At 51.3% G+C, this 13,531-nt stretch overlaps 5 protein-coding genes across 5 annotated transcripts; 1 reads left to right on the top strand and 4 right to left on the bottom strand.

Moving 5' to 3' along the window:
- Positions 1-511: 511 nt before the first annotated feature.
- Positions 512-1,764, bottom strand: BCR38DRAFT_195089 (uncharacterized protein). Its single transcript, XM_040854037.1, has 3 exons — positions 1,480-1,764; positions 1,031-1,388; positions 512-932 (listed from the first exon to the last, which is right to left on the bottom strand). Exons 2-3 carry the CDS (start codon positions 1,336-1,338, stop codon positions 653-655), a joined length of 588 nt encoding a protein of 195 aa, XP_040716464.1. The 5' UTR covers positions 1,339-1,388; positions 1,480-1,764; the 3' UTR covers positions 512-652.
- A 1,223-nt stretch (positions 1,765-2,987) lies between these two features.
- On the bottom strand, positions 2,988-3,875 carry BCR38DRAFT_341567 (NUDIX hydrolase domain-like protein; the record flags this gene model as incomplete). Its single annotated transcript, XM_040855879.1, has 3 exons — positions 2,988-3,220; positions 3,293-3,631; positions 3,683-3,875. The coding sequence occupies 3 exons, from the start codon at positions 3,873-3,875 to the stop codon at positions 2,988-2,990; spliced, it is 765 nt and encodes a 254-aa protein (XP_040716463.1).
- A 925-nt stretch (positions 3,876-4,800) lies between these two features.
- Positions 4,801-7,700, bottom strand: BCR38DRAFT_409025 (armadillo-type protein; the record flags this gene model as incomplete). The annotated part of the gene is made up of 4 exons (XM_040858330.1): positions 4,801-4,827; positions 4,891-7,368; positions 7,428-7,498; positions 7,556-7,700. The coding sequence occupies 4 exons, from the start codon at positions 7,698-7,700 to the stop codon at positions 4,801-4,803; spliced, it is 2,721 nt and encodes a 906-aa protein (XP_040716462.1).
- Positions 7,701-8,386: 686 nt separating this feature from the next.
- On the top strand, positions 8,387-9,616 carry BCR38DRAFT_342338 (RIO1 family protein; the record flags this gene model as incomplete). Its single annotated transcript, XM_040855937.1, has 1 exon — positions 8,387-9,616. The coding sequence occupies one exon, from the start codon at positions 8,387-8,389 to the stop codon at positions 9,614-9,616; it is 1,230 nt and encodes a 409-aa protein (XP_040716461.1).
- A 1,082-nt stretch (positions 9,617-10,698) lies between these two features.
- On the bottom strand, positions 10,699-12,205 carry BCR38DRAFT_341192 (uncharacterized protein; the record flags this gene model as incomplete). The annotated part of the gene is made up of 4 exons (XM_040855852.1): positions 10,699-10,957; positions 11,020-11,201; positions 11,592-11,682; positions 11,739-12,205. The coding sequence occupies 4 exons, from the start codon at positions 12,203-12,205 to the stop codon at positions 10,699-10,701; spliced, it is 999 nt and encodes a 332-aa protein (XP_040716460.1).
- Positions 12,206-13,531: the final 1,326 nt, after the last annotated feature.

Below are 13,531 nucleotides of genomic sequence, written 5' to 3'. Positions count from 1 at the left end.
GTTTCAGAGCGAGAATTAACATCGCTTACACCGTGTACACGGACAAGTACAGGCAAAACCAACAATTCACGTATGAGATTCAACGGCTGTGTAATGACTGTGTATTTGACAGCTGCAGACTCAAATCAGATAGTCCGAACCGGGTGCTGTAACGACTGTAGAGTGGTAACTGGTGTTGAACGAGCACCACACACTCGGCAACTCAGAAACTCTGAAACCGCAACCAATATATCAGGACTTTGAGCGAATGTAAGCAAGGGAATTCGGGCACACTCAGGGGAACCATGCACCAAAAAAAACAAAACCACACCTATCATAATAGTCGTCACAGACGTCATTATCATCAAAAAGATGACAGGAAGCAACATCATATTTCACTGCAACACCTTGCGATTGAGCTTGATGGGGATGGACTTGGCCAGCACCTGGGGCTCGCGAACCATGATGGAGAGTTGCACAGGCCGCGAGCCAGTGCCGGTGCCTAGGAAGATGTCTTTCTTGACCTCGAAGCCAAACTTCTTGTAGTAAGCGTTGTTCTTCAGCGAGCTTGATTCAAGGTACATGGCACGACCTTCGGCATCAGCCTTGTTGGTTTTTAAGCTCAAGTCAGTGCATACGTTTCATAGCAGGATCGACAGACATTGATTAAAAATTATGAGAGGATGGATACTGGACTCACCTTGATGGCCATCTGCTCAATGAGCTTGCGGGCGTAGCCTCGGCCGCGACCACTGGGTTTGGTACCGAGGTACACCAGGTAGTAGCAATCGGCGTCCCGGTCGCCCATGACCTCGAGTTTGGTGTCATGGAGTAAGGGCAAAAGCTCGTCATAGTAGCGCTTTTTGCCCCCGGCAGACAGTTGATAGTAGAGTCGCCACATACCGCTGCGTACGGTGGTCCACCAATCATCCGTGTTCTTGCCCGGCGGGGCCCTGTATGTCTCAACCACGTTAGTATTCAAGGGGATTCTCATACAGCATGAACTTCTGGTTTTGTGAGACGCAAGACACAGAGCCCGGAGTCAACTCACCAGAGCGCGACCCCCTCGTAATCGGGCCCAATCGTCGTGACCAAGCCGTTGTAGCAGTGGGCGGCGACAATGTAGTTCATGATGTCGACGTGGAGCCTCCACTTGGCCTCGTCCGAGTACGACGACATGTCTTCGGCGTCGAGGAGGTACTGTGCCAGGTCATCAGTAGCAAAGGCCTGCGCGAGCGAGAGCGCTGCTTCTTTGTACTCATTAATCCCGATTGCACGAACGTGGTCCTCCCACTTTTCGGGAATGAGAGAGCGTTTGAACTCAACAAGGGTGACATTATTGTTGCTTACGTGCTCCATGTTGGGTGCCGGTTGGTGATGATGGCGGTGGTCTACTCAAACTTGCTTGACTGTAGGGATCGGACTAGAGTTAGTCTCGTTTGAATGCAAATGGGCATGTTGATTGGCTTAGCTATTGTGGTATATTAGATTAAAACTCACTCTGTGTATTGATATATTCTGTATACTATCACCCGTGTGCACTCTCGACAGTTGTGTTCGAGAGACGGGCATAAATCTCGCCGGATGACGCAGGCAGTTGAGGCTCGTTCGTAGGTCAACAGACATCAATCTGGCCTTGATGGGGGTGAGTTGGTAGAAGGTGAAGTTGTTCTAGTCTGAGAGTGTGAACAAAAACAAAAGTAGTCACGCAGATGGAGATAGCGGTGCTGTGTAGGCTTGTAAGCCGCTGCGGTAGTATTGGTAGTTGGACTGGATTGTGTGATAAGTTCAGGCTAGCAACAAGAAGCAGATGCGTCTTGAAAGCAACTAATCCCAGTGAATGGGTGGTTAGATCGTTGCAAGAGCGATCAGCGTTGCTTGTTTCCTCGGATTCTTGAAACCGTATGCAACAACCAGACTTGTTATACAAGTTTCGAGAGAGGTAAAAGGGAAACGGGAGGCGGAGCCGTGAGCCAAGGCGGACACTTTAAAAGCGACGGAGATCTGATGTACTACACAGTATAGGATTGCTGACTCTCACAATCATTGGCACTTTGCGCGGGATGGCTGCAGGAAGCAAGCCTCAATGAGAAGTGCAAACCTCGCGGGGAGCAAAGCATCATGATGACACTACTAGCCCCCGGTGTAGTCCAGAGTGTGTCGTTACCCCAGCTCGATGGGAACAACTGGATACTCGGCATACGACAGACAATGGCAAGGTCACAAGCTCACACTATGCCGTCCCCATTGGTCTGTGGGCATGCTGTCTTTGTTTTCCAACACCACGGGGGCCGGTACACAGGGAGGGGAGTAGAGACACATATCGGCCCAAGATATGCAGTGCCTCAAGGTGGGAGTACACTTAGGCTGACATCGGTCATGCGGCTAGGCCTACCCACAGGAGTTAGCGGACGACAAAAGTGGGGTTGGTGAGCATGATGGAAGCCGTATCAAGGTGAGAAGGGGACCAATCAGGAAATGGGTTCGGAGCCGTCAACGTCGGAGTGGTTTGCTTCCCTATGCACGGGAGCCCGTCAGGTGAATGTGCTACTATTGCCACAGCACACATGTAGCACGCCTCTGCTGGCTAACAACACAGATCAGTAGTCGCATCATTTTTAATGACTTGATACTCTTAAGTGTTTGCTCAAAGGTGTAGCCTGCCGCTTACCTTAATACTCCGTTCAAGTTCGGGGGATCCCGATTCGTCATTCCAACGTTTCATCACAGCGTGGGGTGAAGGGCAAGGCAAGGCTTATTGTCTCTGATGTGGGCAACCGACTTTCTTCTCTATTGACCGAGCAAGACCATATGATGACCAGGAGAGGAACAGAAAATATAGGGAGGCTTCACAGCCGCAGACTGAAGCGGCTCTGCGTCGGCTGAAAAGAATGGATATCTAAGACAATATATGCTGTCGACCGACCAACAAAGCTCCGTGTTGTAACTCCTGCGCGTCATTCCCATTCACATTGTGCAAATCGCATAATCGTACGTTTGAGACATGGCTACATGCGCCGTATTTCTTGTTCATTTAAGAATTTGTCGAGCCCGGAGTCGAGATGCTTCCACCACTCGAAAAGCATCGATTCGCAGATGAGTTTGAACCAAGGGGTGAACTTCAGCTTCGGGTCGGCGAAGAGCGCTTTGAGTTCCTCTGGAGACACGTATTTCGTGTCTTGTACTTCGTTTTTGTTGACATCGAGATCGACGTTCGCTTTGATGAACAGAATGTAATCGACTGACCCCCTGCTGTTAGCAAAAATGGACCCATCTCAAATACAAACACAAACTCAAGAGCGGGGGCGCATACTCTCGTGTTCGCCCCATTTGCCGTCACTGGGTGCCTTGTAATGAATGCGCGTCAAGAAGTGGAAGTCCTCGATGGGCACCTGCTCCTTCGGGATGCCTAATTCATGGTCCAGCTTTCGTTGTGCAGCGTTTTTGACACCTTGAACGGAATCGGGCAGGTTCGACCCCGTCTCGCTAGGGATGTGCAATGGGTGTGAGCAGCAAGTGTTGGTCCACATGTCTGGGAATGTGATCTTCTCAGGAGCGCGCTGTTGCAAGAGCAAACGGTTCTGGTCGTCAAAAAGGAAGACCGAGAAAGCTCGGTGGAGCAAACCCTTGTCAATGTTGGTCATGAGGTGGCCTGGAACAGTTAGTTGCGGCTCCATCAGACGTTGTACAGGCTGTCGCTTACAGAGCTTCTTGCTGGCAGTTCCAATGGGCTTGTCGTCGTTGTCGAGAACAATGCATACCTCGTCCATGAGCCGAATCTGCTCCTCGTCGTGACCTTCGAGGGCGGCCGATGTTGTGTCGATGTCGGGGAACAACCTCAACATGTTCTGCGCCGTGATAGGCGCAGACTCTGTGACTGTCGTTGTCGTAGACATGTTGCCTGCTTGCTTGAAGGGCCTTCTATTACGATGTCGCAAAACCCAAAAGCTGGATGAGGAATAGGCATGCGGAATGGAGGCGATTTTGCTGCCAAAATCGTCAATTCTGTGCTACTCTGAACTTGTTCAAGGGTGCCGATAGCGCATCTGCGGGGTACTATTGGGGGTTTAAATCAGTTAACCATCATCTCAGCTGGCCAATCAGAGGAATTATTTATGGAAGTCGCTATCAACCCATTTCATCTTCTTGTTATGTAAGCATAGACGTTTTGTTTCACTCGTCGATTACTTTACAGAGTAAGCACTATGCAATATGATATTTGTTGCCTTTCAGGACGTAATCGGTGACGTACGAAGTTCGAAAATCGCTGCACAATATATTGGACATCGGCTTCTTTTTAATTGAATCCATTTGCCATGCCAGTAAGATGACACCCTTCAGAAGACAGTGAAATAATGAGCTCTAGACATAAAGTACGCAGTCACATGGTGGAGAGTAAAATTGTCAAATCCTGCTCGTTCCAGACTTAGCTGCAAGTTGTGCACTGCTATGCCAAAAAGCAAATTCGATTCCGTGTCAGTCGAAAAGACCGGAAGGGAATTTGTGTGGTAGGAACACGGAGAAGGCCTTGACATATTTCACCCCAGGCACACACAGGGGGAAGAAGAGATGCCCGGCATCTAAAAGCTCAATCTCCACCGTCTATTGTAGAACGACCAAGTCGCTCTCTCGAAGGAAACTCGCAGCCCCCTGTACGCGGTTAGCTACTTGATTATCTTAATTGTACACTGTATGACATTCCATGCCCGATCTTGTCTCAATCCATTGATGTGAGTCGAGACCGTCGCAGCCAATGGATTTAGCCCTTGGCCACCATTGCCCCAACAGACAGCCGTATGCTCCTAGTTTCCTGACCATCAATCATTTGCCATCTTCCCAGTCCGGGTTCTAGAGCGCATTAGCGTTCAGGTATTCAAGTCAAACCAGGGGGGTATGGGAACCACTACTAACCTTGCGCAGGATGACGAGACCTTCCAGTGTGCTGCTTAAGCTGATGTACTCCTCATCTTCAAGCTCTGCTCGCTCGCCGTGGGCCAGCAGGACGGGGGTACTCTGTGTTTGCCAACCGGTAATAGTCTTTGGCCGACCGGCCTGGCCCACCACATCAACCGCCTGACCAACACGCACATTTACCGTGAGCGGCTTCAAGTTCTCGTCAAGGGTGACCAGGAAACGTGGGTGCATGGCTGTCACCATGAAGTAGAGGAGGTAGTGGGATGATGAGGTAATGAATTGCTTGGCGTCGATCATGGCCACCAGCACAGCAAGCAAACCGGCCGTCGATACGCGCGATAGAATCTGCCTGTCTGTGTGGAAAGGGTTGAGTGACATGGTGCCCTTGCCCATGTGCAAGAGACCTTGAGCAATGCGGACCATGAATAGAGACTCCTGGTCGCGGTGGTAGTATGATGCGAGTTGGCGCAGTAGCTGGGCTAGACGTGCATTATTGGTGCCAGCGCCAAGGAGACCCATGGCGAAGATGGCATTGATGGCCACTTCGTTGTCGTTGTCGTGGCTGTATCTGGACAGTGTGTCATAAACTTTCATTTGTGGGTTGCTCGGGCTGATGAGACCCATGGCCAGAGGCACTGCTCGGCGAATGTTGGCTTCGCCGTAGTGCATAAGGTGACCGAACTGGCGGAGCACCATTTCTTGCCCAACATCTTCGCCCATTGCTACGAGTGCAATGCCAATGACTGCGTATGCCTGCAACAGCTCATCCCCCTTCTTCTCTTCGGAATCTTCGATGTGCTCATTGCAAATGTGTAGCAGTTCCTGGATCTTCAATACAGCACCCGTACCAGCCCACGCGCAGATCTCAGCCAGAACAGCTGTAGGCCTTGCCATGGGATGATCGACGGCCTTCAGCGTCTCAAGAATAACCTCAACCTCTTCTTGACGTCCAAAGAACAGCAGACCCAAACCAAGAGCCAGGAAGCGGGTCCACTTGTCTGTGAGTTGTGTCCTGCGTTCATCGTCGAGTAGAAGTGTGACTATCGCCTCGCTGATATCTGCGTTAGAGGTTCCAACATACACCAAGCCAAGGGAGAGTGCAGCCATGGAGGAGATTTGCATGTCCTGGCTCGAATCAGTGATGATGGGCAACAATAACTCCAGCAGATCTTCTTTCTGCGATCCGGCATATGATAACCCCAGCCCCATGATCGAGGCCGTGCGAACAAGTGGGTTCTTGTGCTCGAGCTTCTCCGAGTCGCCCAATAAGGCCAGGGCTGGCTCGGAATCTATGCGAACTCCAGAGTTCATGATACCAATGGCGAGCATAGCCCCAGCCTGAATCTGAGGCTCAGGGGCATAGGTGAACTTGTCAATCTTGTCCAAGCCATTCTCAACATCCCACATCAGCAGGGTGCCAAGAGATGCAACAGTTGACATCATGCCCTCTTCCTTGGTCTTCCATACCCAGCTTTCCTTGTCTTGCTCCACAAGCATCATCTTGTCGTTGCCAAACCCGGCATTGACGAAAGCGTTGACGAACGCTGCGGCCAGATTATGTCGAGCCGAGTCCAAATTTGTCATACCGGCAACCCTGCTGCTCTCCAAGTGACTCTTGTAGATATCTTCGGTCGTTTTGGGCTCGAGAATGTTCAGGTCCTTCCCAAGCGTCTTGAAGTATTCTGCGAGCTTGATGTTACACAGAGCCTCGTCGATCTCTTGAGCCTCCTCGTCATCCTTGTCAAAGTCGAGCCAGATCTTTTGCCTGCCGATCAGGAAGGCCAGCTGTTTCTTCAGGGCAGGACCTGACGCACTCTCGAAGTCTGACTTGATCAGGTCGAGGTCGTTCAGGCGAATGGCGATAACCATGGCCTGGGTGTATTCTTTGTATGTCTTGTAGATATCGTGGGCGGTGCGGAGGAACTGCTCATTATCCGGGTACGTCAGGAGATTGACCATGCTGACTAAGTACAGGCACACTCTGGAGTACGTGTTATCGTCGACTAGCTTGGGCAACTCCTCAATGATCTCCAACTCGCTCATGAGATCAACAGCATCTGCCTCAGCGTTGTTCTGGAGAAACAAGGGTATGAGGACCCGGGCCAGCTCGATCAAGTCTTTGATAGGTTCATCGCCTGTGATGCGCTTACCGTAGACCTCGCCGATCTCCAAGGCCAAGTGCCGTGTGTACTCATGCCCCCACGATCCGATATCTTGTGAAGGCGAAAGAAGACGGTACTTGAGAGTGTCTTGTCGGTCCTCGTCAGAAAAAGTCATGCCGATGACGGACAAGACATCTGCCAGTGACGACTTGTCATCACCCTCGGGCCACTCGTCGTAAAGTTTGGTCATGGTCTCATAGTGTGGTCGCAGAAACTTGAGGGGTTTCGGTACTGCAGTCATAGATGATGTGGATGTCTTGATGGACGTCTTCATGGCCTCCAGGGCGGGCTTGTAGAGCGATGCATCGGGTTCCTAATGTCTCCGTCAGTCAACCGCAATGAATTCCAACTGGGCGCCGGATTAAGGCAAACCGTCAACCGTTCCACGAGCATATCCAGCTCATTCTTCAGCTGCTGATCCTCTTCACTGAGCTCCTCGGCGGCTACCACAAAGTCAGCATTTGTTGATTGTCGAGTGTCCAGTCCGTAGAACGCCATACCGTCTATGATCTTATCGCCATCCTTCTTGCCGTTGACCGCCAGTTGACCGTCGTTGCCCTTTTTGGACTGATCCGGCTTCTGTCCTTCGACAGCCTTTCCCTTGCCCTTGTCGGCGGCCTTGGAGACGTCACTGTCTTGCGCCATGGTGACAATTAGGCGACGCAGGGCAGTGGAAGGAGGTGGGTCGTAGGTCGGGACGGGGCGGAAGGGGCGTGCAGCAACGGTCTAACGGGTACTGTGTGGAAAAGATTCGAGCACCGCGATTAAAACACCAGAAATGCGGAATCAGTGGATGTGGTTGATTGAATGGCGTTGTTGGGGGCGGGATGGAAGGTGATAGATGCACGACAGCTTTGTAAAGCTCCGAGTCACGTCGATGAGTTGCAGCTCCAGAGAGGTTGGTTACGCCTCGTCTGGCCGCCTGGCCTGGCCAAATAACAAGAGTCCACTGGTCAGTGCCCAGATGCAGCTCTCCATGAGGCTGAAATAAACAGAAGTCTTCAGCAATTGGATTCCATCATTACCGCAGTAATCCCGGATAAGACGATTGATATTCTTTATCGATAACATTTCTAAAATGTGGATGTTGAACCTCATCGCGGGGCATTGGAAGCAATTTACGTGTGAAGTCAGATCTTAGGACCTCATCTTGGAGTCTTTTAATTCTAGTTCTTGAGGAATTGAAGAAACAAGACTTACGTCCCAGCGGAACCCCCCGAATCTGGGGTACATACGACCTACACACCACGCTATTACGCCTACAGGACCCCCAAACTTGATCAAATTTCGAAACCTCGAAGACCGGCGGGTACCAACCGGCTCCGCCCATCATGATTTTGGACTCCAAGGCGATGCGCCATCTCACGGCGGAGGACTGGCGTGTCCTCGCCGCAGTCGAGACAGGCTCCAAGAACCACGAACTCGTTCCCACTCCGATAATCGAGCGGCTTTCACGGCTACGAGGCGGCGTGTCAGGTGTGCACAAGTCCATCTCGGCCCTGGCCAAGACGGGCCTCATCGCAAAAATGAAGGAGGCAAAGTACGACGGCTATCGGCTCACCTACGGTGGGCTCGACTACCTGGCCCTGCACCAGTACGCCTCGCAGAACTTTGTCTACAGCGTGGGGAGCCGCATTGGTGTGGGAAAAGAAAGCGACATCATGATTGTGGCGGACAACAAGGGGACGCAGAAGGTGCTCAAAATCCACCGCCTGGGTCGGATCAGTTTCCGTACCGTCAAGGCCAACCGGGACTACCTGCGCCGTAAGAACCATAACAACGGCGGCGGTGGCAGTGGCTGGATGTACCTGAGCCGCCTGGCGGCCATGAAGGAATATGCCTTCATGCAGGCCTTGCGCGAGGAGGGATTTCCCGTGCCCGAACCAATAGCTCAAAGCCGCCATACCATCGTCATGAGTTTGATCGATGCCTTTCCGTTGCGCCAGATTTCGCATGTGGGCGATCCCGCAACCCTGTACGGCGAGTTGATGGAAATGATCATGCGGCTAGCGCGGCACGGGCTGATCCACGGCGATTTCAACGAGTTCAACATCTTGCTCAAAGAGGAGACGGTCACAAACAACGAGACGACACCACCTACCGAGACGGTAAAGGTCATACCCATCCTGATCGACTTCCCCCAAATGGTCTCCATGGAGCACCAAAATGCCGAAATGTACTTTGACCGCGACGTTAACTGCGTGAAACGTTTTTTTGAACGGCGTTTCCACTTTGTCGGCACCCAGCCCGGCCCCTTCTTTAAGGATGCGAAAAAGGCGATGGGTCAGCGTGGCGCCAAGAGGCTCGATGCCCTAGTGGAAGCCTCCGGTTTTACCAAGAAAATGTTGAAGGATCTCGAGGCAGCAATCAGAGCCCAGCAAGCCGAGGCGCCTGAAGGTGGTGGCTCGGCCGATGAGGAGGCATATGAAGATGAAGAAGATGATGATAATGATGAAGAAGAGCAAGAAGCCGATGAGGGTGAATTAGAAGAAGAGGAGCCTGCCGCTACCGGTTCCAACGCTCCAGATATGGCCAGATTGTCCATTGGTGATCAGACATGACCAGCACTAAATGACAAGAATAAAAACCAAACCATTGATACCCTACGATGTTTTCCATCCAATCAGTTGTCCCGTGTTCACGGCGAACTACGCGCCTCTGCTTTCTATATATTCATGTCTTATTTTGTCCTCGTTCGTCCGCTGGATCCCCTCCTACCACGATCGAAGCTTACTCGGCTATTATTGTGTTTGTGTTTGGTCTAGGTTAGAGCTATGCGACTTATCTCATGTTAGTTCGGCCAACACCAAGGAGTATGCACATTTCCTTCCTGTCACAATCCAAAGTCCTAGGCGTCGTAAGTCATCCATAGCTGCATAACATTATTGGCCCAAGGGGACCGGATCCTTTTCTTTTCTTTTTATTTTTTTATTTTTTGCTTGGTCTATAAACATCTATAAAAGGCCCTTTATAACTAATGCCCTGACTAATCTGGGATAGTGTCGAGGGTACAATGATCATGACTGAAAGGTCTCAAGATAAGAACCTAGTATGTCCGATCCACTCAAAACTTCATGAATGGCAACTAACATACCGAGTCTATCTGCAGACAACAAAGACAAACGTGATGAATGGGGTAGTAAGTGAGGTACAAGAGTTCGTGGTACCAAAAAACCCTGATGACTGATCAATGCTACCTTTTGGTGGATATGCGAATGCTGTCGTCACAACAACATAAGACCTCCTTGTCTCATGGTGGATAGATCATGCCGTTGGATCAAGATAGGGGTAAAATGAGGGATACCGGGGACGGTGACAAAAAAACACAGAGGCCCAATGTCTAGACCTTCTCCTGCTTGATCTGCTTCACCGGAGACGACTGCGTGCTTCCGTTCGCCACGAGGGGAGACTCAACATGAATCGTCACACCCTCATCACCAGAGCCATCCTCCAAAGACGGTGCATCATTGCTCGGTCTGGTAGGACGGTTAGTGACCGAGGAACTGAACATAGCAGTTGCAGGGGGTTCCGTACGGTACTTGCCCTTGTCCAACCTTGCAACTCTCGACATGGGTATAGGCCGGGAATTGAGGACTGTTGTATAAGAAGTCAGAATTCGAAGGCTTATATATGTGACAAGAACTTACGCAGAACCAGTCGTAGGCTTCTGCTTCCAACCAGGCTGGCCATAGATGGTCGGGGAGATGCCAACAGCAGCAGTGCCATAGGCACCGACATTGTACTCGTTAGTACGGAACTGACGTCGCTCAGCGGTGACACGCTTGAGCTCCTTCTGGGCGGGGGTGTCGGCGTAGCGGATCTGCATGCAAAGGCCCTCTTCGCCAAGGGGCTGGCCTGTGAAGGTCTTAATGATCTCATCGCAAACATCACGAGATTCAAAGCTGTAGAAACCATCAGTTAGACGACCAAGGCCACAAAGAAAAGTACGGGATCCAAAACATACCGGGCGAAACCGACTCCACGGCTATTTCCCAAGCCGTCGCGAAGGATCTTGCTCGACAAGATCGTGTATCCGAGAAAGATGGCGGCGAGCTCGTTTTCGGTGAGTGACTTAGGCAAGTTCGAGATGTAGAGGTTCGTGGAGCTATCGTCGCCCTCGGCCTTCAAGCGCGAGTTGAAGGACTCCTGATCATCCGGGTCAAAGTCAGTCCAGTGCGGCGGGTGGAATGCACATGGGCATTCGCAGAGACCACTCATAAGAGAAGGATAACGACCGCTGTTGACCATGGTATGGAAATCGCACTTGCAAATGCACTGCTTGAACACGGTCTTGGGGTTAGACTTCAATGTGACGAGGGCAAAACCTTCGCCATCACAGAAGCTTCCCTCAGAAGTCGGAGAGGCATTCTCGTTAGGTCCATAATAGGCACTTGCGCTTGGGGGAGGGGACGGAACGTATGGATGGACATCCAACGATCGAGTCAACTCTGACTGGGGCTGGAGATACATACTGCCGCGGGGCTCCATAATGCCATTGTGATTCATAGGGGGCAAGACGACAGGAAGCTTAGGTACCCTTGCAAAGCCGACTTCATATCCCAAGCGGTGGAAACCCCGGATGCACTTCTCAGAGTCCTGAACGCTAGCGAACTTGGCAAAGCCAAAGCTGGAAAGCCAAACATTAGTTAATGATGCCCGCAGTGTAGTACATGGGGAACTTACCCTTTGCAAGCACCAGTCGAGGTGTCAATGATGGCCTTCGAAGTTTCGACGGGACCAAAGCGTTCAGCATACTTGAGGAGAACCTCATCGTCGGTAGTGGGCATCAGACCTCTGATGTACACATTGCGGTTTCCGGGAATGTGGTTGACCAGGCTCTGTTCAAGGGTCTTCATGTTCTCAACGGGTGTGAACACAGCGGGAACAGCCTTGGGAATAGGGGGTTCACGCTTCAGCAACGCATCCAGCTCATGGTCAACCGGTGGGATTGACGAGAAACCTTTTGGCTGCTCGACGAGGCCAGATGAAGTGATCTGGGGAGGCGATGGAGTAGTGTAGGTTGAGTCATAGATTGCAATGTTGTTGCGAGATGCCGTGCTGCCAAAGAAAGGCGTCGCAGGGGTAGACTCAGTAGTGGAGTACGATGATCGACGTTGTTCTAAGCCGGGAAGGTTGCCAGTGAGTTCCATGGACTGTGGACTGTACTTCTGATAGAAGGCCTGCAGAGCGACAGGATTGTTCGCCATGTTAGCCGACATCTCTCTGAACATATCCATGTTTCGGTTGTCAGCGTAGCGCCATTGAGCAGCAGGCAAAGCATGGCCACCTGCCATGTAGAAAGGCTGGTTGCCGGGGATTGCAGGTTGGTTGGGACCGGCAGCATAGCCGCCGACAAAATAAGGCACTCCCTCTGCAGTGATTCCGTAGGGGTATGAAGTGGACAGCCCAGTGATTCCTTGAGGGGTGTTGGACATCATAGCACCACTGACGCCAAGTCCAGCGAACTGGTTGACGATGGCCGACATGCCGTCCTGCTGGACATTGTGCGAACTAGCAACGTCGGAACCACGAGGAACGGCCATGGACTGAAGATAGCCCTGGGAAGTCATGTTCTCCAAGGGACGACCCAAAGGAACATGAACACGATCAGCGTGGTTTTCAGTTCCGTTGTTGGCGTCAGAAGACATGTTGGTAGTATAAGACATAGTCTTGCGTCTAAGAGATGGGTTTTAGCATTTCTTATCCTCTGGAGGGGCACAAGGGTCAAGTCCGGGATGGCTCTGACCAAGGTTGTATGTAGTGTTAAGAAAAGGAAATGTTATCAACTAACTTGGCGACAAGAAGCTGTAGCTGAAGAAGTCAACGGAATGAAGGACTTGTGGACAGTAGGGATGTGGCTTGGGGTTGAAGTCTCGACTCGCTGTGTGAGCGCAGCGTGAAGTTCCAGATAGGAAAAAACCAGCACCATGAATTTGGGACAGACCGAATCGATCCAGAGACTGTGGTAAATAGGTATAGGGACACCCAGACAAATAACGTGACAATGCTGGTGAAGGAGGAAAGATTGGTGCTAGTAGTTGCGCATAGCACAATATCGACCCGGCAACCGAGACAAGTCCAATTACAACGAGATGAACTTGGTGACGGAACCGAGTTTCGACGGGTATCGGAATGGGGCGTGGATGGGGCGAGGGGAGCAGGCGACAGAAGAATTTGAAGTATACCTTTCGGACAATTGCTGACAGTGTTGACGATCGGTCTCGACCTGAGGAAGCACGAACTGTTGGACAAGGAAATTAGCCAAGGTGAACTCGTGTGTGTAGAAGAGGAATGTAAGAAACTTGCTGCTCGGCTCGAAAAAGGGCGAGTGTAAGAAACGAGTGTCGTGAGCTTCCAATCTAAAGGTCAGAAAACAGAGTGCTCTGAATGTTGTGGGTGGAAGGCAGAGAAGTGTGACCTGGAGGAGTTGGGAAGCTGCTTAAATAGAAAACAGGGCGGTGACGTCGTTGCCGGCA

This window comes from Pseudomassariella vexata (genome assembly GCF_002105095.1).
Source record: "Pseudomassariella vexata strain CBS 129021 chromosome Unknown BCR38scaffold_6, whole genome shotgun sequence".
NCBI lineage: Eukaryota > Fungi > Ascomycota > Sordariomycetes > Amphisphaeriales > Pseudomassariaceae > Pseudomassariella > Pseudomassariella vexata.
The sequence above is the reverse complement of the archived record's forward strand: the minus strand, read 5'-3'. Positions and strand labels throughout refer to the sequence as shown.

Excerpts from the sequence above, each read along its gene's own strand:
- BCR38DRAFT_195089 (XM_040854037.1), bottom strand. The coding sequence starts at position 1,338 with ATGGAGCACGTAAGCAACAATAATGTCACCCTTGTTGAGTTCAAACGC. Across the intron at positions 933-1,030 it reads TACGAGGGGGTCGCGCTCTG|GGCCCCGCCGGGCAAGAACA; the intron begins GTGAGTTGACTC and ends TGAGACATACAG.